This window comes from Octopus bimaculoides, chromosome 14 (genome assembly GCF_046866305.1).
Source record: "Octopus bimaculoides isolate indiv1 chromosome 14, ASM4686630v1, whole genome shotgun sequence".
NCBI classification, from domain to species: Eukaryota; Metazoa; Mollusca; class Cephalopoda; order Octopoda; family Octopodidae; genus Octopus; species Octopus bimaculoides.
Genome location: NC_142941.1, coordinates 60,385,119 through 60,408,033, shown reverse-complemented (window position 1 = coordinate 60,408,033; position 22,915 = coordinate 60,385,119). Strand labels below are relative to the sequence as shown.

Below are 22,915 nucleotides of genomic sequence, written 5' to 3'. Positions count from 1 at the left end.
CACACACACACACACACATACACACGCACATGCATACCTTCATAGCTCTTTCTCTGTGTATACACACACACACACACACACACACACACATGTAAAAATGGCATATTTTGCATAGTGAAGCAGGGTGTACTCAATTTTGGGGTAAACTTAATCGTTGTATTAGAAGATAAATATTTAAATGTGGTTACAAACCAGCTTATTGCTATTTACGAACCCCTTCCCCAGTTACCCATTACTCAGTACATCTATGATGCATTTTTGACCACCTTACACCTTGTTTTTTTCCTTCTTCACACACAATGTATCTTTCAGAAGGTAGGTTGATATTTAGCTACTATTTCTAGCATTTCGAGTTACTATCTAAAGGCTCCCTTGTTGGCTCACTATAAACTAGGTTTGTATAAACAGGGTAGAAAACATGCAATAGACAGAAGTATTATACAAATACATAGGTAGTAGCAGTAATAGTAGTAGCAGCGGCCACTATTGTCAGTGTTAATGTGCATCATTGCAGCATCATACAACTTCAACATTCTGTGCAGTTACCACTGCGTAGTCTTATCATGTGATATCTTTTTATTGTAAGATTTTTCTATTCTGTCTGTCCTTAAACCAAGCTAATTTTCAGGAAGTTTCGCTGATGAAATTAATGGAATATCAGAAAGTGTTCATAGAAAATTGATTAATTAACATTTGGAGGATTTCAGTTTGCTAATAACATATCCTGAAATGAGGATTGGCAGAGACAGTAATAGTGGTGGTGGTGGTGGTGGTGGTGATGTCAGATTAAATGCCATGTGGTATTAAGTTACATTACCATTGATTTTGTTATCAAATCTCACCGGGGTTTAACTTTGGCTTTCATCCTTCAAGGGACTGACAAAATATGTACCGGTCATATACTGAGTACTAATTTAACTTATATACACTGCATAAAAGACTAGTGGACTTGTGTCAGTGGTAGGTAAAATTTTGAGTTGCAGAATCTACTGAGTGACATATGAAATGCTTTGTGGTGTTTAGTAATGCCTCTTCTCTTGGTATTCTGAGTTCAAATTCTGACAGGGCTGGCTTTATATTTCTTGTTGGGTTCAATAAAAAAAATACCAGTAAAATATTGAGCAGTCATTTGAGATGACTGTTTTCTGTCTCAAACTTTGTGACCTTATACCAATGTCGAAGATTATTGTTATTTTTATCATCAGTTCCACTTTATATTCTGAGTTCAAATCCAACTAGGGTTAATTACATCTTATATTCTTTTGGGATTGATAAAATGGAAGTACCCGTCCAGTCAATATAACCAACTCTAATCGTTTTTACAAATCTGAGGCCTTGTGTGTATGTAACAAATCATCATCATCACTATTATTATGGGTAGGCAGCGGTGCAGTGGTGAAATGGCAAGTTGTATTTCTCCTGGTTCTACATTCTGGGTTCAAATCCTGCTTGAGTCAACTGTGCCTTTCATCATTTCAGCATTGTTAAAGTACCAATCAAGTACTGGGGTAACATCGACAAATCCCTTCCCTCAAAAATTGCTGGCCTTGTGGATAAAGTAGATTATTAAAAGAATTAAAAGAATACTGAGAATTAAAAGAAAACTGGATTTTAAAATAGATTCAATATTTTAGTTATATCTCTTAGTGATCTGAGTTCCAAATTTGCTGTGGGTCATTTTCGACTTTTATTTCTCTCATACAGATCAAATATCAATAATCCATGATGCTGATACAATCACTAAATCCCTTCCATTACACATTTGTGACCTTGTATCAAGATCACTAAACATTTAGTAAATTCTTTATTGCTCTCTCGGTGTTGGATTGCCAAATATGGAACTGCACCCAACAGTCTTAGGTGTCTAGCACCTCCATTCGATGCCAGGTGAACAGGTTCTCAACAGAATCAGGAAATTCATCTCAGTATCCAACATCCTCAATTTGACACAGTTGTTAGCATGTTTCTTTTGAAATACACTTTGTTTCCATTGATTTTGAAAATAACAAGCAATTCAGTAAAATAACTGTCATTATCAAGTTGGTGTTTAGGAAATAAATTAATGTGAAATTTTGATAGCAAGTTTTAATTTGGATTCCTATAAAGCAAGAAGATTGTATAATAGACTCAGAGCAGTTTCAAATAGATTGTTCTCAAAAGGGTTAAATTCTTTGCAACTGTTCCAAAGGCTCCTACTATAAATTGGTACAATGATAGCTTTACAGCCATTTCAAGACAGAAGGTGTTCTTCCATCTGGATAATGCTCAGCCACATGCAGCAAGGATGACATTCCAAAGGCTGGAGCAGTTTGAATGGGAAACAATGCCCCACCCACCATATTCGCCAGACATTGCCCCATCTGATTATCATTTATTCTGCAGTCTTCAAACTCATTTGGACAGAAAAATATGAACTCTGTAGATGAGGTCAGAACAGTACTAGGGGAGTATTTTTTGTCATGGACAAGTGAATTTTGGAACAAGAACCTTGCAAATCCACCAGATAGATGGAAGAGCATTGTAGAAAATGAAGGAGAGTATATTTTAGATTAAAAAAGAAATTTGTTATCTTAATTTTCAAAAATAAAAGTGGTATAAAAAAACCACATTATTTATGGGATGACCCAATATGATACATACATACACACACACACACAATAAAATAAGCCCTTGATTGAAACTGTTCTAACAGACCCTTTTACATAGGTATATTTTCCCTTTGTTTATTTTTCAGTGACCCCCTTGACTAGTGATGATTTGATGTATTCAGTTATCTCAAACACCCAATCAACAAACAGTTGGCTGCAATGTGGCTATGGATTGTAATGAAAATAGTACAGAGAAACATAATGGTCATGTGATAACGTCTAAGGTAAGGTAAATTCTTAGTTCTCTCTCTCTTTCTTTGACTCTTAACTGCTAATTCAACAGAGGTGGGGGGTCTCTACACCCCTTACCTGCTTGATTGTTGTATGTTACTCACCTTACACACACACACACACACGAATTACCTTCATCTCTCTCTCTGTGTCTCTCTCTCTCTCTGTCTCTCTCTCTCTGTGTCTCTCTCTCTCTCTGTGTCTCTCTCTCTCTGTGTCTCTCTCTCTCTGTGTCTCTCTCTCTCTCTGTGTCTCTCTCTCTGTGTCTCTCTCTCTCTCTGTGTCTCTCTCTCTGTGTCTCTCTCTCTCTGTGTCTCTCTCTCTCATTCTCACACTAAAGATACTTTACCTAAGTCTTTTCTCTCTAGAATTGCATCTCTCTGAACCTCCTGCCTACTCTAATATACCTTAACTACACACAGCATTTCAAATTGAACAACAAATCTATATTATCATAACAAGATTGAAGAAAATATTCTAGAAAATGTACTTAGTACTCATTTCCACTCTCTACATCTCAGTGAGAAATTTATGTATTTATCACACTGGCAAAAAGTTGCAAAGGTTGGGAGGAAGTGTGGTTATTGTTTGAACCTTGAATCAATCCCCAGAGCATAACTGGTACTTATTAACTAAATATAATGTCTCCCTTCTCTACTGCATTCAAATCTTTTACTTGTTTGAGTCATTAGACTCAGGCCATGCTGGGGCACTGCCTTGAAGAATTTATGTATATATGTATGTGTGTATATATATATATATATATATATATATATATATATATATATATATATATATATATATATATGGGTGTGTGTGTGTGTGTGTGTGTATATGTATGTTTATATATATGTGTATATATATATGTATGTATATATGTATATATATATATACATATATATATACATATGTATATATATATATATATAACAATTGCAGCATGGAAGGTGTTTATAAGCCATTTAAAATAACACACAAAATCCGTTAGATTCACTTCAACATTTAAATTTAATTTGTCAAAATATTTTCGTCGCTTTGAGACCGCGACCTGTATATATGATATATGATATATGTATATATGATATATGATATATGTATATATGATATATGTATATGTATTTATATATGATATAAGATACAGGAAATGCTTTAACCCTCTTTGCAATGGGGCGATACTCTGAATGTTGGTGGCATGAGAAAAACACACCTAGTCAACACTGCAAGATGTGCACAGCACCAAAGTTGGCGAGGTTTTCTCTGTGTCTCAGTGTTGCATGATGATGCAGACGATTACAGCCTATCTGACCTGTACCAACATGACAGATATGAAATGACAATGCTGATGATGATGATGATGACGACGACGACGAAGACGACAATGTGTGTGTGTGTGTGTGTGCGTGCTTGAGCAAAATACTTCATGTTGCCCCAGTAAAAGTGAGTAATCCTGTGACTGACCAATGTTTCATCCAGGAAGGAATATCTGCACCAGAAAAATCTAGAAAACTGGCCCTGTGTTTCTTACAGAGTAATGTAGACTAACCATGTATGTATGTGCATGTATGCTGTGTGTATGTTCTATGTATATGTATGTACATAGGCGCAGCAGTGGCTGTGTGGTAAGTAGCTTGCTTACCAACCACATGGTTCTGGGTTCATTCCCACTGCATGGCACCTTGGGCGAGTGTCTTCTACTATAGCCTTGGGCTGACCAAAGCCTTGTGAGTGGATTTGGTAGACGGAAACTGAAAGAAGCCTGTCGTATATATGTATATATATATATATATATATATATATATATATATATATATATATGTATGTATGTGTGTCTGTGTTTGTCCCCCCAACATTGCTTGACAACCGATGGTGGTGTGTTTACGTCCCCGTAACTTAGTGGTTCGGCAAAAGAGACCGATAGAATAAGTACTAGGCATCCAAAGAATAAGTCCTGGGGTCGATTTGCTCAACTAAAGGCGGTGCTCCAGCATGGCCACAGTCAAATGACTGAAATAAGTAAAAGAGTAGAAAAGAGTAAAAGAGAGTACCTATATGTGTATGAATGTATGTATATATGTTTGTATGAATGTAAGTATACATGTTTACATATATGTGTATGTATGTATGTGTGTGTTTGTGTAGATGCATGTATGCACACATGTTAATACATTCATACATACACTTCTCCTTCTTTCGTTATCACCATCTTTCCAGTATAAAAACCAAACAAAAAAAAAAAAACTCTAGTTTGTTAAGCTTTTCTAGAAATATGCTAAATCTTAAGAATTTTCTGAGCTGCCTGCCACTTTATACTTAACCCTCAAGATATGTCTGCATTTTGGAACCTGTGCCAAAAAAATAAACTGGGAAAAAACCTAAAAACCTGTAAAAAAAGGAAGGAAAGAAAGAAGAAAGAAAAAGTAAGACATAGACCTTCTTTCTTGTATTGAATCTTCTCTCCCTTCAGATAGAGTAGAAAAGTAAAGAAAGATCTCATTTTAAGAGGCCCAGGATAGTAAATGAGAAAGACAGGTGTTTCAGAACATGTGAGATTTACATACAAACAGATACATACGTATGCATACATGTCCACATGCAAGCACACACCCATTCATTCATTCACACACACACACACACACATACATACATACATACAAAGATTCACATATACATACCTTTACACACATGCATCATCAGATTCTTCAATGTAGGCATCCTGACACACACACATACACACACACACACACACACACACACACACACACACATATATATATGTTTGAAAATACACATATACATTCACATGTGTGTATGTGTTTTTCTGTGTACACAGATATACTTACATAGATATGTATATACTAACCTACAGACATGCAGTCACACACACGTGTGTGTGTGTGTGTGTGTGTGTACATACACAAACATACACACTTAGAGTGATGCATGCATAAGCATAAGTACAAGTGTACATGCATGCATTCAGGTTCTTAGAAAACTGTTTCCCTGTGCATATTTATACACACACACACACACACACATGCACACGCACACACACACACACACACAGACACACACACACAGACACGCACGTGCACGCACGCACACACACACACGTGCACACACAGATACACACTCAGACACACTTTTCACCAAGTGTGATATTCAAAAACCTCTTCAAATTAGCTACAAAAAGACACGTTCCCCTCCCATTCCCCTCCCCGCCTGCCCCTTTGTGACCCTCAAGGTCAGTTGATTTATTTGTGTTTTAGAGAGGTTGTGTTGGCACAGATGTTAAGAACAGTGGAAGAGATGATGTTTGTTAGTAACATTGTTTTTGGTAATGGGAATGAATGAGATGGTAGTGTGCCAGAATTCATTACACTGGATATTTTTTTCCTGCAGTTTTGAAGTTCTGAGTTCAAATCTCACCTTGGTAAGATTGGTAAGAATTAGTGGCACACTGAACAAAAGGCTGTGTGGTATTTAGTTAGGTTCTCTGTAAAAGTAGCAGTTAAAAATTCCATCATAGCCAGCCTTCTGTTTTCATCCTACCATGGTCTATACTTCCAAGTTACATCTCATGGATGCTCTTAGATTCACCATCTTAGGGAGTTTTGTGTTTCTCAACATCAAATCCCTCACCCAGTTGACTCAGCAGGCATTGGTGAAGTCTCAGCTTGCCTCCCAGTAGCAGCAAATCACCAGTCTGCCCATTTATCCAAAGCCAGCTAGTGGCCTTCTTTGCAGCTTCATTGATGGAATTTATGGCCCTTCTCTTTACTGCACCAGTAATTCCAAGCCTAGCCAGAGCTTTGCACAACGAACACCCTTCCACCTTGGCCAAATTTCTGTTTTCAGCCTTCCAGAAGCTTTAAAATACATAGCAGTTAAATACTAGTGCCAATTAAATCAACTGTGCCTCTCCCCAGCTAAACTTATTATCAAAGTGATGAAATATCAGTAATAATATTTCTAAATTGAAATGTTTTGTGTTTTTTAGTTACATCTTGTTTATATTCTGAGTTCAAATCCTGTTAAAGTGGAATATTTCTTTTATCCTCCTGGGGTTGAATAAAATAAAATTTAAAGATATATTAGATTTGGTTTGATTGACCAAAACCTTTTTCATACAATATCTGTAGTCTTATTCCAAAGCTCTAAAACATCATCATCATTTAATGTCCTTACTCTATACTCAGTGGAATACAAGACAACCTCACAAAGACTGGTGTTATGATAAAATGTGCCCTGTACACTCTGTAAAGTGGTTGGCTAATGAGCAAAAACCTGGAAGGGTCAGGGAGACCCTTTAATTTTGTCAAAGACATGACAACTTGTCTAATGCTAATGCCACAATAAAATGCACTCAGCATACTGTGTAAAATGGTTGGTGCTAGGAAAGATATCCAGCCATTCAAAACCATACCAAAAATAGAATTTATGAATGTGGCAGGATTCTTGATCCATTTTGGAGCACAGTTACTTCAAAGAACTGACTTGGATTGTGTTGACCTGTCACAGAAAGTCAATGTAAAACATCAATAACGATGTAATTTGAGGTATAATTTGGCTGCTACAACTAGCTGGTCAAGTGATTGTATAGAGTGCTTCAATAATGGACCAAGAAAACATTATTAAATGGTAGTGAGTTAGCAGAATGATTTTACTGTCTTTAATGCCATGGCTCATATATTCCAGACTTCATCCAACTGAAAATTAACAAAATAGATACAAGGCAGCAAGCTAGCAGAATTGTTAGCATGCCAGCCAATATGCTTAGTGGTATTTCATCCATTTTTACATTCTGAGTTCAAATTCTGTTGAGGTCGACTTTACCTTTCATCCTTTCGGGGTTGATAAAATAAGTACTAGTTGAGCACTGGGGTCAATGTAATTGATTTACCGCTTCCCCTGAAATTGCTGGCCTTGTATGAAAATTTGAAACCAGTATAACGGACACATGCATTTGTGTGTTGTTTAACTTTTGGGTAAACAGATTTATGATTAAAAGTATTCCAACCACGACCGTCCCTTATTACTTTCAAACATAATGTATCTGGTTGAACATTATTCATTGTAGTCTTTTGTAATATTTTATTTTTAGCTGAAAGGTTGTGATTTTTGAGATTTAGCTACTAATTCTAGCTGATCAAATAACCATGTTGAGGTGCCTTCATTTGTTCATCATGTGTGTGTGTGTGTGTGTGTGTGTGTGTGTGTGTGTGTGTGTGTGTGTGTGTGTGTGTGTGTGTGTGTAGTATTTTAGATAGGTTTATGGGTGGGCGTATGTAGACTGATTGTTGTCATTAATGACGTAATGTTAGTTGTAGGGTAGGGGAAGATAACTGGGTACAGGTTTCATTCACTTTAATATAAACATATCACATCCCACTCCAATGTAAATAAAGGAATTGTTACTCATAATTTGAGTCAGTCAGTTTTCTTCTTACTCATTTTTTTTTTGTTCATTTTTCCTTGTCTACTTCCTTTTCTTTTTCACATCTGCTGTCTTCCTCCTCCTCATCCTCTTGACTTCTTCTTTCTTTCTTTCTTTCTTTCTTTCTTTCTTTCTTTCTCTTCTCCTTTTCCTTCTTTTCCTCCTCCTCCTCCCTTTCTTTCTTTCTTTCTTTTGCTTCTTCTTCCTCCTGTAATTGTCAATATTATCATCATTATCATTAAGGCCGTGAGCTGGCAGAATTGTTAGTGTGCTGGACCAAATGCAGAGCGGTATTTCACCCATTGCTATGTCCTGAGTTCAAATTCTGCCGAGGTCGACTTTGCCTTTCATCCTTTCGGGGTTGATAAATTAAGTACCAGTGAAACACTGGGGTCGATATAATCGACTAGTCCCCACCCAACAAATTTGAGGTCTTGCACCTCCAGTGGAAAGGATTATTATTATTATTGTTATTATTATTATTATTATTATTATTATTATTATTATTATTATTAGCCAAGGTCAACTTTACCTTTCATCCTTTAATTCCATAAAATAAAATAAAGTACCTGTCAAGTACTATGGTTGACAGCACCAACTAATCCCCTCCCCTCAAAAATAGCTGGTTTTGTGCCTAAATTAGAAACCATTATTATTATTACTTTTTTTTATGAGTGAGTGTGATTATGTATCTGCCTGCTTTTATGTATATGTTTGTGTCTATGGGTAGACATATGTAAACTCACAGACACGTGTGTGTGTATCTGTGTGTGTGTATAAATTTGTGTATGTATGTCTATATGTATATATGTATGTGCATGTTGTATATGTATGTATGTATGTTTGTGTGTGTGTGTGTGTGTATAAATTTGTGTATGTATGTCTATATGTATATATGTATGTGCATGTTGTATATGTATGTATGTATGTTTGTGTGTGTGTGTGTGTGTATAAATTTGTGTATGTATGTCTATATGTATATATGTATGTGCATGTTGTATATGTATGTATGTATGTTTGTGTGTGTGTGTGTGTGTGTGTGTGTGTGTGTATTTATATGTGCATATACTTATATGTACTTTCATATGTTGGCATATAAGAGTATATGTATGAATAAATTTAAGCATTTATGTACATATGCAACTCTGTATACATACGTATATTGTGTGCCTTGTTATATAAATGTTGATTTCTGTATTAAAACCTTAACATATTTATTCATATACAAATATGTTTACATGTGTGTGTATGTGTGTGTGTGTGTGTATATATATATATATATATATATATATATATATATATATAATATAAGTACATGTATGTGTGCGTATGTTTACATATGTAAGTGTGTACTTTATAACAAAGCATAGGAATCGAATGATCTCATTGATGTGCAATTTCCTTATCCCTTCTCCCCCCCCCACCCACTGCAAAAAAATACTGTTAAAGCTGTCTCAACAATGAATTAAAAGAAACGAGATACACATACACAAACTTTGTAAATGCCTGCATGATTTAGCTGCAATATTGTGACCTACCTGTAATGCCAATCCTATTTATTCTATATTTCTCCTCCCACCAACTCCACTTCCTACTTCTTTGAGATATGATTTTTTTTCTTTTTACTGTCTAAAGTGGAATACTTGTAGCTATGTTTATGTTGTAGTGGACGACTGGAATACCTGATTAGATATGAAATTATGAGGTTCTGTCTTATTTAGATCCAACCAACAAGGAAATAAGTTGACTGTGTTGTGATATGAAGGTAATATTGATTTTGTGTATATGATATTGTGTGTATATGATATTGTGTGTATATGATATCCTAACATATGATGTTATCATGGCTTGTGTGGGAATTGTATTTAAATCAGGGTAAACTCACTCTTACTGAAATGTCAGCCTCACTCTATGGTCAGGGGTAAGACAAAGTCAAGGTGGTTTAAGGTAGACAGGGACACAATAGATGACCAAGACTTCACAACGCTTAGTGAAACTGCTTTTTTTTTTTTTACCCCTGGATTTATTGTTCTTGTTTGCTCTGTTTCCTAGAATTCAGTATTCACATGTTCAGATATACACATAACTCACCAACAGTTTGAGACCTGACAACTATCCTCATTGTGCTTAGTTTGTTTGTCAAAATAGTTTACCACAGTATGGCCATTGCACATGTTATAGCCTTTTGGGGCCACAGGTGAAGTGCTGGGTGTCAAACCTAGACCAAAGGGGGATAATTTATTCTGGAGGTTTCCAACAACGGATTTGACCAATGGTGTTACCCCTCCTTGAACATCTTAATGGTGCAATATGCTATGTCTGTGGGAGGATATCACATGATACTGATAGTTGTATATATCATATTACGATATACTATAACTCTGTGTGTGTTTTTGTGCTTTCTCTTCTTGACTACACATGATAGTTGTAAATGAGTATCAAGCAGTGTTTTTCATTTCAAATCTTCCATGAAAACATCTTTGGTCATGGGTAAATACTACTTTACTTGGAAACAGGCAGGAGGAGTACTGGTCCATTGAAAATCTGCTTCAGTGAATTCTGTTTGACCCGTGTGTGTGTGTGTGTGTGTGTGTGTGTGTGTGTGTGTGTGTGTGTGTGTGTGTGTGTGTGTGTGTGTGTGTCTATCAGTTAATTTTTATTTAACATCCACTTTCTTATATGTGCATCAGACAATTCACTGATTATATTTCCATCAACCATGCCAGACTGGAGCCTGGCACAGCTCTCCGGCTTACCAGTTCCACTCAAACCATTTAACCCATGCCAACATGGAAAGCAGATGTTAAAAGATGATGATGGTGATGATATATATGATATTGCAGTTAAATGATGTGGTATAATAATCTAGGTAATAGTGGTATATCTATAATCCTTCAATATACCATGACTGTTGTGTACTATCTACATAATATTTGATAACTGGATATTATACACCACATTCTCAGTATATGAGGTGTTCTCTATCTTTTATCACTAGAGCCTCTGTCTTTAACTTGTGTGGCTTTCATCTTTAGATCATCTGAGATTTAGTACAGATTTTCTTGACTACTGTTGCCAGGTATCCTGAGATGTTGCAAACACCTTCTTACCAAAACACCACTTTGCAATGGGAATAGTGGGGGAAGATCCTGGTTAGTATCAGGGGGGACTGGAATACCTACAAGGAAGAGGAAGAGAAGAATATGTATAATTGAGGTGGTGGAAAGGGGAGGGAGAATACCATTAAGGAGTAGACAGGGAAGAATACCAAGATGGTGGTGGAGGAGGAAAAATACCATCAGTGTAGAGGGGGGGCAGGGAGGTGTAAGGGAAGACAGAATACCATCAAAGAGGAATAGGTGGTGGGAGTACCATTAACAAGGAGGTTGTGGCGAGCGAAAATTAGTGCCATCAAGGCTTCAATTCTGGTAAATAACTCGTGCATTATTGCCCTCTTTTTTCACAATAATTTTTTCAAGGATAGCAATAATGGTAATTCCAACATGAAGATGCCTTTCTTCCTTCCTTCTCAACCCTGAATCTCAACCCCCTACCTGAACCGTGTACTTCACCACCCTTGCTTTGCGTAGGGTGGTGAAGTACACGGTTCAGGCAGGGGGTTGGTGATGATGGTGATAGTTACAAGAGTAAGGATTATGATGATGAGGAGGAAGATAAGGATGGAAAAGTCAGGATGAACCCTTCATTAGCTATGGCTGGCTGGCTGGCTGGCTGGCTGGCTGGCTGGCTGGGATGTTAGGGTAGTTATTGGATATCTTTCTATACATGGAAGACTGTGGGGTGGGGGATGGGGAGAAGGGTGAAGGAGACAACAGTGAAGAAGTACCCAGGTATGTGAGTCCTCCGAACCCACCCTCACATTCCTGTGGTAGGGTAGGAGGATCAGTGCTGAGCTGGGATTGAATCAGCTGACATGAAGTAATTTAATGTGAACTTGTGATGGTGCAGCTAATGATGTTAGTAATGGTGACATTGGTGGTGGTGGTGGTGGTGGTGATGGGCCATGGTAGAAATAAGGGTGGTGGTGGTGGTGGTGGTGATGATGGTGGGGAGTCATGCCATTGGTACTATTTTTGATGGTAGTGATGATAATGATAGTGGTTGACAGGTGATGGTGGTGGCAGTAGTGGATATATATATATATATGTAAAGGAGTTTCCTGTGGTACCTGATATTCTATATTGTTTTACTGAAAAAGTTTAGCATAATTAAGCACTGTATGTGTGTGTGTGTGTGTTGTGAATTTACGAGAGTATATTGTGAGGCAGGTGGAGGCGCAATGGCCCAATGGTTAGGGCAGCGGACTTGCGGTCATAGGATTGCGGTTTTGATTCTCAGGCCGGGCGTTGTGAGTGTTTATTGAGCGAAAACACCTAAAAAGTTCCACGAGGCTCCGGCAGGGGATGGTGGTGAACCTTGCTGTACTCTTCCACCACAACTTTCTCTCACTCTTACTTCCTGTTTCTGTTGTACCTGTAATTCAAAGGGTCAACCTTGTCACACTGTGTCACGCTGAATATCCCCGAGAACTACGTTAAGGGTACACGTGTCTGTGGAGCGCTCAGCCACTTGCACGTTAATTTCACGAGCAGACTGTTCTGTTGATCGGATCAACTGGAATCCTCAACGTCGTAAGCGACGGAGTGCCAACAACAAATTGTGAGGCAGACTAATGGAATAACATGTAGAGTGATGGTGGAAGAGAGAAGACCAGTAAAAGTGAAAAGTCGCTGTAGAGTAAGCAAGATGAAGTCTGAAATAGGATTGTGTGTGTAGTGATGGGGGGAGGAGTGATGGTTGTGATAGTAGCGGTAGTAGTAATATTACAGGTAGTTAAGGTGGCAAACTAACAGAATCATTAGCAAGCCAGGCAAAATGCTTGGCAGCATTTTGTCCATCTTTCCATTCTGAGTTCAAATTCCACAGAGCTCAACTTTGTTTTGCATCCTTTTGGGGGTTGATAAAATAGGTACCAGCTGAGTACTGGGTCGATTTTATTGAATTTTTCTAATCTCCAAAATTGCTGGCCTTGTGCTTAAAATTCGAAATCAGTATTGCAGGTAGTTATATTTATAACATCAGTAGTGGTAGTGTGGATAGTTGGAGGAGACACATTCATCATACTGCACCAATCGATGCTGGAATCATAGGAGGCTAATGATGTTCAATGGATGGTTATTTGATCCACCACCTATACTTACAACCTTGATTTATTGAAGGGGTGAAGTACTTGCTCAACAACATGGTACAAGGCCAGAAGTTGGAGGAAGCGAATAAGTCTATTGTATTGGCTTCAGGGCTCAACTGATGTTTATTTTATTGACCCCCAAAAGGATGAAAGGCAAAGTTGACCTCAGTGGAATTTGAACTCAGAATGTAAGGATGGATGGCATGCCTCTAAGCATTTTGTCCAGACTGCTTATAATTCTGCCAGCTCACCATCTTAACTCCTGCCAAAATATTGCCATGCCCCACCTGTAGGGCAGGCACCACACCTTGAGAAATACTGATGAAGAGGGTCCTTTTTGGTTTAACTTGTCCTTCTTTTTCCCAGAAAAGCTTCTACTCTCTAATAAGCAAGTTTTCACTGACTTACACTTTTCTACTTTTGATCCAGTATCAAGCATTGAATCACCATCACCTCAACTCCTTCCACCCCTACTATATATTATCTACAATTAAAATGGCCTAGTGGACGGATATGACATAGATCTGTTGTTGGCACTCCATCACTTACGACGTCGAGGGTTCCAGTCGATCCGATCAACGGAACAGCCTGCTCGTGAAATTAACATGCAAGTGGCTGAGCACTCCACAGGCACGTGTACCCTTAACGTAGTTCTCAGGGATATTCAGCGTGACACAGTGTGACAAGGCTGACCCTTTGAATTACAGGTACAACAGAAACAGGAAGTAAGAGTGAGAGAAAGTTGTGGTGAAAGAGTTCAGCAGGGTTCGCCACCATCTCCTGCCGGAGCCTCGTGCAGCTTTAGGTGTTTTCGCTCAATAAACACTCACAACGCCTTGTCTGGGAATCGAAACCATGATCCTATGACTGCGAATCCACTGCCCTAACCACTGGGCCATTGCGCCTCCACTGACATAGATCTATCAGCATCTAAATCAGTGGTTCTCAGCTGGAGTTCATATAAAATTTTGCGGGGCCCACATAAATAAAATACTCTAATTTAGATTATATCATCCAATGTAACCTTGTTAATGTCAACAGCACATAGTTTAAGAGAGATTTGGCTGCTATTTTTTGCAGATCAAGTAACCACATCATCATCATTCATCATCATCGTTTAATGTCCGCCTTCCATGATGGCATTGGTTGGATGCTTTGACAGGAGCTGGCCAGGCAGAAGACTGCACCAGACTTCTGTGTCTGTTTTGGTATGGTTTTTATGGCTGGGTACCCTTCCTAACACCAGCCACTCTGCAGAGTAGACAGTGCTTTTTATGTGGCACCAGCACAAGTGAGGTAAACTTTGGCATGGTTTTTGCAGCTTGATGCTCTTCCAAAAGCCAATAACTTTACTGTGTGGACTGGATGAGGATTTTTTTTTTTTTTTTGCTAGTCAGCCTGGTGGGATGAACATTAAGTTGTATAATAGGGCCCACACATTGCAAAAGGGACTGTAAATAGTCCAACACCTTAGCTTTATGTTGTTCCTCATACTTAAATGTGTCAGAAAAAAAATAAAACCATTCTCTATCAAAAGAATGTGCCAAATCATTTGTATATTAGACTGAACTCAGAGAATATGGAGAAAGGTAAAATAACTCTGTTTGTTGCTTTACCATCTGTAGTTGTAGAAGTAACAACTGCAATAGCAATGGAAGTAGTAGTAGTAGTAGTAGTAGTAGTAGTAGTAGTAGTAGTAGTAGTAGTAGTGGTGGTGGTGGTGGTGGTGCCAGCATCAGTGGAAATTATAGTAGTAGGTGTTGTTGTTATAGGGTTAATTAAGTATACTGTAGTTATGTAAATTTTTATTAGTTTGCAGTGAACCTTGTAATATTCATACTTGTACTTTTAGTTCATTTTTCCACCACATATTTACACATACACACACACACACACACGCGTGCGCACACACACACAAACATCCACATAGACATTCATATATGTACACATGCATATGTATCCACACAGGCAGCTATTCAAATTCATCCCTACACATACCCTATGCATATGCATACATAAGCATACATATATGTATGTATGTATGTATGTATGTATGTATGTACGTATGTATGTATGTGTATTTTTTGGTAGTTTTTTTACTTATTTAGTCCCTCGATAGCGTGAGGCATTAATACACAGTTAATGCCCTTTATATATAATATATATATATATATATATATATATATATGCTAAACTACACGTGCAAAATTATCCTCAAACACATATGCATAAAAGAGGGGAAGTGACGATGGTGAGTTGTGAAGCTGATGATGATGATGATGAAAATTAGTGGAGGGTTGAAGCTGAGCAATGGAGGCATTGATGGTGATGATGATTATAATAAGCGGTGGAATTACTGTGCATGATGTTAGGGTTGACAGATTATGACATTAGAATGAAGAGTTACCTCTGACTAATGAAAAGAACAAATATTCTAGCAGAACAATGTGGTCTGTGAAATACATCACTAGAAACTAAATGATTGATTCCAGAGGAATGGACAATAAAACTGCACTTGGCATGGCTTTAACTGAAGTTAACAATGCATTAGTAGTACTTGTTTTATTGACCCCTTGGTGGGATGAAGATCAAAGTTGACTCAAATAGGATTGAACTCAAAGCATAAATAAAAAAAAGGATCAAAGTTCCTTCCTAAACCATAGTCACATAAGACCAGTTTACTGGGTTCTGTTGCATATATATATATATATATATATATACAAACTACTGGTCAAGATACTGGCCCGTCGCAGGATTATTCAGCTTTGCCCTTGTGTTTAATTGGTGCTTTATTCTATCAACTCCAAAAGGATGAAAGCCAAAGCTGACCCTCGTGGCATTTGAACTCAGAACATGACTAAATACCACAAGGCTCAAATGATTCTACTGAACTGTTATGAAAGAGTACAGGGTTATTACTGGTACTGATTTTTAATTAAACCAGAGATACTAAAGATAAAGTGAACCCTTGCAGGCTTTGAACATGTGAGATAGAGGTATGAAAATTGTCATTCCACTGCTGATGCTACATTAGCACAATGCACAAATTTCTAAGAATAGAGTGAAGTCGATTGAATTGGTCCTAGTAGGCCACTGGTATTTATTTTAGTGACCTCTGGAAGGATGAAAGTAAAAAAGAAAAGTGGGGCTTGAATTTAGAGCTTAGGGGTTGGAAGGTAAATAATTAAAAAGCTATTACTCTAGCACTGTGTTATGTCTGGTATTTCATAATTTAATATTTTCATTTCATGTAGAGAGAGGAAAATAGAATTGGGTGACATTCGTGCATTTCTCAAGTAACAAACAAACAGAAGTAACCTTTGATTGAGAACTGAAAGTGGAAGTGAAAGTGAAGTGAGTGGTACAAGATTTTATTTACTTTTTAAAGTCATCTCTACAGATTTTCTATTGGAACTAGAGCCAACACTGAAAGTTATGATACTTATATATGAATATGTCTATGTAAACAATGCAGTCAAAAAGGTAATGGGTGTATATACATATTTCAGGAGTTATTGCTCTTTCTTACCCAAGCACTGTAGGCAACCATGAATACGTTGCTTAAATAGCCACCATAATGAAATACGGTCTCCCTGCCAACAATTAATGAGATTTTATTTGTTGAATAGCATTGAAGGAGACATCAGTTTAGCATTGTCGTACCTTCAACACTACAACTACAACAATTATCATGACTACCACCACCACCAATACAACCACTTCAGCTATTGCTGTCGGTGTAATGACTATCATCATTGCAACCATCTCAGTAAATACAGTAACCACCACTAATGCAATCACTGTCAAGACTACCACCACCACCAACAACAACAACAACAATATCAGACAACCACCATCACTACTACAACCATCAGAGCCAATGTAACACCAGGCACCACCACAATAACCACCACTGTCAGAATAATCCTCGCTGGTACTATAATGCCATCACCATCAAAACCAACTGTTATCACCATTGCAACTACAGCCATTACCACAACAACCACCACAACTAGAGCTATTACTGCCAATACAACAACCACTATTAGAACCATCATCACCACAACCACTATTGTCACCATCAATACAAGTACTATAGGATACAGGCTTCCTTTGGTCATGAATGAGCATGAAGTTGCATCTAGAAGGTTCTTCTCCAGTCCAGGCAAGGTTTTTTTCATGGAAGACCAGCAGTTGGCCATGCATACCAGTCTCTCCTCTCCACACCACCGATGTTGTTCAAGGGAAAGGCAAAAACCGATACAGCTTGGCACCAGTGACGTCACAACTCATTTTTACAGCTGAGTGAAGTGAAACAATGTGGAATAAAGTGTCTTGCTCGAGAACACACAACACCCAGCCTGGTTTGGGAATTCAACTCACTACCTCATGATTGTGAGCCCGATGGTTCTAACCACTGAGCCATGTGCCTTCACAAGTACCATAACACAACAAACATAAATATAACCACCACCACCACCACTACCACTAACAGTAGCATCATCATCATCATCACCATCTCCACCGCCACTGCCAGCGAAGCATCATAGCCAGAAATATCAGTGTCTTCCAGTCATTTTCATCCTTTGTTATCTCTCTTCAGCATCAATTGTCAAGTAACTTGGAAGTTATGTTATAGTGGGGGAAACATGCAGATAACAGCATGTGTGGTGGTGGTGGGGGGCGATGAAGAAGTTTATTAATGATAGTGGTGGTGGTGGTGGTGGTGGTAGTTGTTGGTGGTGGAGGGGTAACATGTAATTGTTTGTGGGTGTAAGGTGTCAGTTATTCTCTTCCTTGAATGTTCATTGCATAGAATGAGTCAGAAGTGTGATGTGGTGGTGGTGGTGGTAGTGTTTGTGGTGGTGATGTTTGTGATGGTGGTGGTAGTGTTTGTGGTGGTGGTGTTTGTGGTGGTGGTAGTAGTGGTGGTGGTGATGTTTGTGATGGTGGTGGTGGTAGTGTTTGTGGTGGTGGTGGTAGTGTTTGTGGTGGTGGTGTTTGTGGTGGTGATGTTTGTGATGGTGGTGGTGGTGGTGGGGATGGTGTTTGTGGTGATGTTTGTGATGGTGGTGGTGGTAGCATTTGAGGTAGTGGTGGTGGTAGTGTTTGTGGTGGTGGTGGTGGTGGTGTTTGTAATGGTGGTGGCGTTTATGGTGCTGCTGCTGATGTTTGTGGTGATGGAGTTTGCAGTGGTGGTGGTGGTGGTGGTGGTGGTTGGTGTTTGTGTTGTTTGTGGTTCTATTGGTGATGGTGGTATTTGAAATAATAATTGTGGTTGTAATTGTTGTGGTGGTGATGACCACAATTATTGTTGTGGTGTTAGTGCTGGTAGTGGTGGTTGTGATGGTGTGATGCTGGTGAAGCATTTGTAGTTGTGGTGCTGATGTTTTATGGTGATGGTGTCCAGTTCGGATTCTTATGATGCTGGTAGGGATAGTAAAGGTGGTATGTTTGTCGTACTGTTGCTGTGGTGGTAGCTGTGATGGTTGTTGCAGTATTGGCAATGGCTGTGGCATTAATGGTTGTGGTTGCGGAATGTTATTCGATTGTAATGTTTGTTTGTGTACACAAACAGTCGATCTGGAGGGAGGAGATTGTTGCTGTTTTGTGATATCGTCCCACCATCACCACCACCACCCCTTCCTCCTCCTCCTCCTCCTCCTACTACTACTACTACTACTACTGCTACTGCTACTGCACCTCCACCACTACCTCCTCCTCCTCCTCCTCCTACTACTACTACTACACTGCTACTACTACCACTACCACTGCCCCTCCACCACTATCTCCTCCACCACCGCCTTCTCCTCTCCTCCTTCTCCTCCCCTCCTCCTTCTCCTCCCCTCCTCCTTCTCCTCCTCTCCTCCTTCTCCTCCTCTCCTCCTTCTCCTCCTCCTCCTCCTTCTCATCCTCCTCCTCCTCCTTCTCCTTCTCCTCCTCCTCCTCCTTCTCCTCTTCCTTCTCCTCCTCCTCCTTCTCCTCTTCCTTCTCCTCCTCCTCCTCCTCCTCCTCCTCCTTCTCCCCCTCCTACCACCACCACCACTACTACTACTACTACTGCCATAACATCAACACTGATATCATTATCATCATCACCATTACCATCAACTTTATTATTAAACTGGTCCATTACTGTCATTTGGATTAAGGTGGTGGAGGTGGGGGGAAGATGTATGCTCACCATTGCCATTGTCACTTCCACCATTATCACCACCACTTGAAATCCTTTGCATGGACACTCCACCCGATAAAAATAGCAACCAAATATCCTTCAGTTCACACCTTATCTTTACTGCATATAAAAAAGAAAAAAAAGGTGGTATGGTCTTGGCTGGAATGCCTCTAATTATAAATCAGCTCAGTCAGAACTGACCTGATGCTAAACAACAATATCAACAACAACAACAACATCAAAATAACCAGCTGAGAGCAGTTTAAATAGAAACCACATGCCAGAAACAGAGTACCGAACAACCAGCTGAGAGCAGGGTGTATAGAAGCCATATGGTTGAAACAGGGTACCAGACAATCAGCTGAACTCACCATTGTTTCCATAAACAGGGTACCAGACAATTAGCCAGGAGCAGTAAATAAGTACCATGTGACTGAAACAACTTACTGCTGTTGCTAGTGACTATATTATAAAACTGATGAGTTTTCCATTGTTGTTGTTATGGGCCCCATATCAGTTCTCATTTCAGTTATGATCATTCCATTCTTTTTCAGACTGTATTATACAATGCAGTTTTTTTTTCCCCCCTTGAAAAATGATAGCATTGATTTGAATTTAGATCCAGCTGCTATTTCTGGCTGATATATTACTCTGCAAGCTCAAAAAAGGTGATAGACATGAGTCAGCTCTAGTTAAAAAGAAAAAAAAAAAAAAATGTGGCAGTATCATGTCACAGAAAGGAGTGCTTCTTTGCCTGAGGAATTTACCTAAGAAAGGGCAAGAGGAAAATGGCATTTATTATTATTATTATTATTATTATTTGATGAAAACTCTCAGCTTATTCTGCTGGGTGTGATGGAAAGTGTCAGCTGTCCACTGCCAGCAGACTAAGGTGACACTTGTTTTACTGGCCATGCTTCAAGAACCCTGCAAAGAATTATTGCAGTTCCAAGCAACGCTGATGTTTGTAGGTGTTCTATCCTTACATTTGTACCAATCTTTTTGAGCCACGCTGGTAGTTGTGTGCTGATACTTCCAAATGTGCCAGTTACTATTGGTATCATGTCTATTCTCCTCATTGACTTCAACCTTCATATTTCCCACTTCAAATTATTGTAATTGTTCAGTTTTTCTTCTTCTTTCTCTTTGATGTTGTTGTTGTTGTCATTATTATTATTATTATTATTATTATAATTATTATTGTTATTATTCCTTTCATTTCAGGTATGGTCAAATGAATTTCATTCTTCTATTTGGTGAGAAAACTACACCCTACACTTTTCTTATACCTATTACTCAGTCTTTTCGGTGTAAAAATAGCAACATATTGAGAAAAGAAAACAAAAAAAAAAAAAGAATGATAAATGTATTGAATATCTATGTGTCTGCATAATTATGTGTATCTGTACTAATGAGATGAACTGTTTAGACCAATGGTTCCTAAACAGTTTTAGTGATGATGCATTTTAAATCAAATAAGAATATTTCAATACACATTGTACATGAAGTCAAAAAATGAATTCTGGTAGGGTATTTATATATTTTGTGAAGGCACATGGCCTAGTGGTTAGAATGTTGCACTCATGATTGCTAGATTGTGGGTTCGATTCCCAGACTGAGTGGTGCATTGTGTTCTTGAGCAAAACACTTCATTTCAGTCCACACAGCTGCGATGGAATAGTTTTCCAATCAGGGGGAATGTTTGTCTGCTAGCCTACCCAGTGAGGTGGTATCAATCAAAGGCTAAAACAATGTGAAGCGCATTATGACTAGTGATGTATAACAATATCTGATAACAACATCTGGTCAGTACCATGATAGCATGATTTATATATATGTTCGGTTCATTATTTTGTTTTCATACAGACTTTTCCATGCTGGCATTGGTTGAGCTGGACATTTTTGAATGCCCTTTCTGATGCCAAAAATTTTAGTCACCCTCTTACATCACACAAGGAAATGATGAACAAATTCTAAGCACCAGCGTATTTATAGAAAACTAAATGATTTAGATAAAAGAAAATTATTAAGTACTTAATTAATTAATTATTCAATAAATGAATCATAATTGTCATAATTATCAAAACTTCAATATGTAAGAATTTCAATTTGTTTTTCCCATTTTAAAATATATGTAGTTTTTATTGTTTTTGTGGTGCAGCGCTTGGAAACCATTGTGTTTGGGAATGTGATAAACACTTTTTTATGGTTGACAGGCATTCTACTTATTCAAAGCAAATCTGCATTAATAAAATCTGACATATATATATATATATATATATATATATATATACATACATACATACATATACATACACTCTCTCTCTCTCTCTCTCTCTCTCTCTCTCTCTCTCTCTCTCTCTCTCTCTCTCTCTCTAAGCCATATGCAATTGTAAAATACAATACGAATTCAAAATGTAATAATAAAACTCATTGAAAAGAACCAAACTACAAATCTCTTTGTTAAAATGGGGTGTTTGTGTGTTAAAATGGAGTGAGCAGTAGCTTACTATTACACATCCTTGTGTTTACATTATATATATATATATATATATATATATATATATATATATATATATATATATATATATATATATATACAAAAATAAGAGGAATGACCAGCAAAAGTGGACTCCTATATGCTAGAAATATTTTATATATATATATATATATATATATATATATATATATATATATATATATATATTGACCAACATTTGTCAAATATGGTTTCAGACATTAACAACTTTATATACTTAGAATATCATCAGATGGTAATTAAAATTTTAGAAAAAAAAAAGAAAGAAAAAAGGTTTTTCCAACATTGCCATGATGATCATGATGATCATCATCATCATCTGCAGTCACTATAATCCTCATCATCAAACTCATCACCATCATCATTATCAATGTCATCATTATCAACAACATTATCATTATCAGCACCATTATCATTAATCATAATTGAGCTTGTAAGGGAACCTCTACTTGGTCATTTAGTCTTTTAGGAATAGCATCGAAATTTCACTCAAATAATACCTTACCATCTTAAATAAAGAAAGTGCACATTGGGTAATGTAGTCTTACATAGCCCCCTAAAAGTATGAGATGGTTATGGCTTGACTATTTGATCAGAGCAGACCTTAGGCTAAATTACATATAACAAACACTGTCTTAACCATCATCATCATCGCTTTCCAAGTTGTTTTTTCTGCTGC

At 37.8% G+C, this 22,915-nt stretch overlaps 1 protein-coding gene across 8 annotated transcripts in view; it reads left to right on the top strand.

Annotated features, from left to right (window-relative positions):
- LOC106876396 (uncharacterized) overlaps positions 1-22,915 on the top strand; it is a 199,765-nt gene that overhangs the window by 61,836 nt on the left and 115,014 nt on the right. For 2 of the 8 annotated variants that reach the window (XM_014924924.3, XM_089363126.1), the window contains exons 2-4: positions 2,735-2,872; positions 16,777-16,876; positions 20,922-20,953. Coding sequence is in view for 4 of the 8 variants with exons in the window: in XM_014924922.3 (XP_014780408.2) it covers positions 2,816-2,872 (57 nt within the window). In the remaining 4 variants the exon portion in view is untranslated. Of the gene's footprint in view, positions 1-2,734; positions 2,873-9,958; positions 10,079-16,776; positions 16,877-20,921; positions 20,954-22,915 lie in introns of those variants that run through there. The other 6 variants (XM_089363122.1, XM_089363127.1, XM_014924922.3 and 3 more) reach the window with 3 other exon arrangements.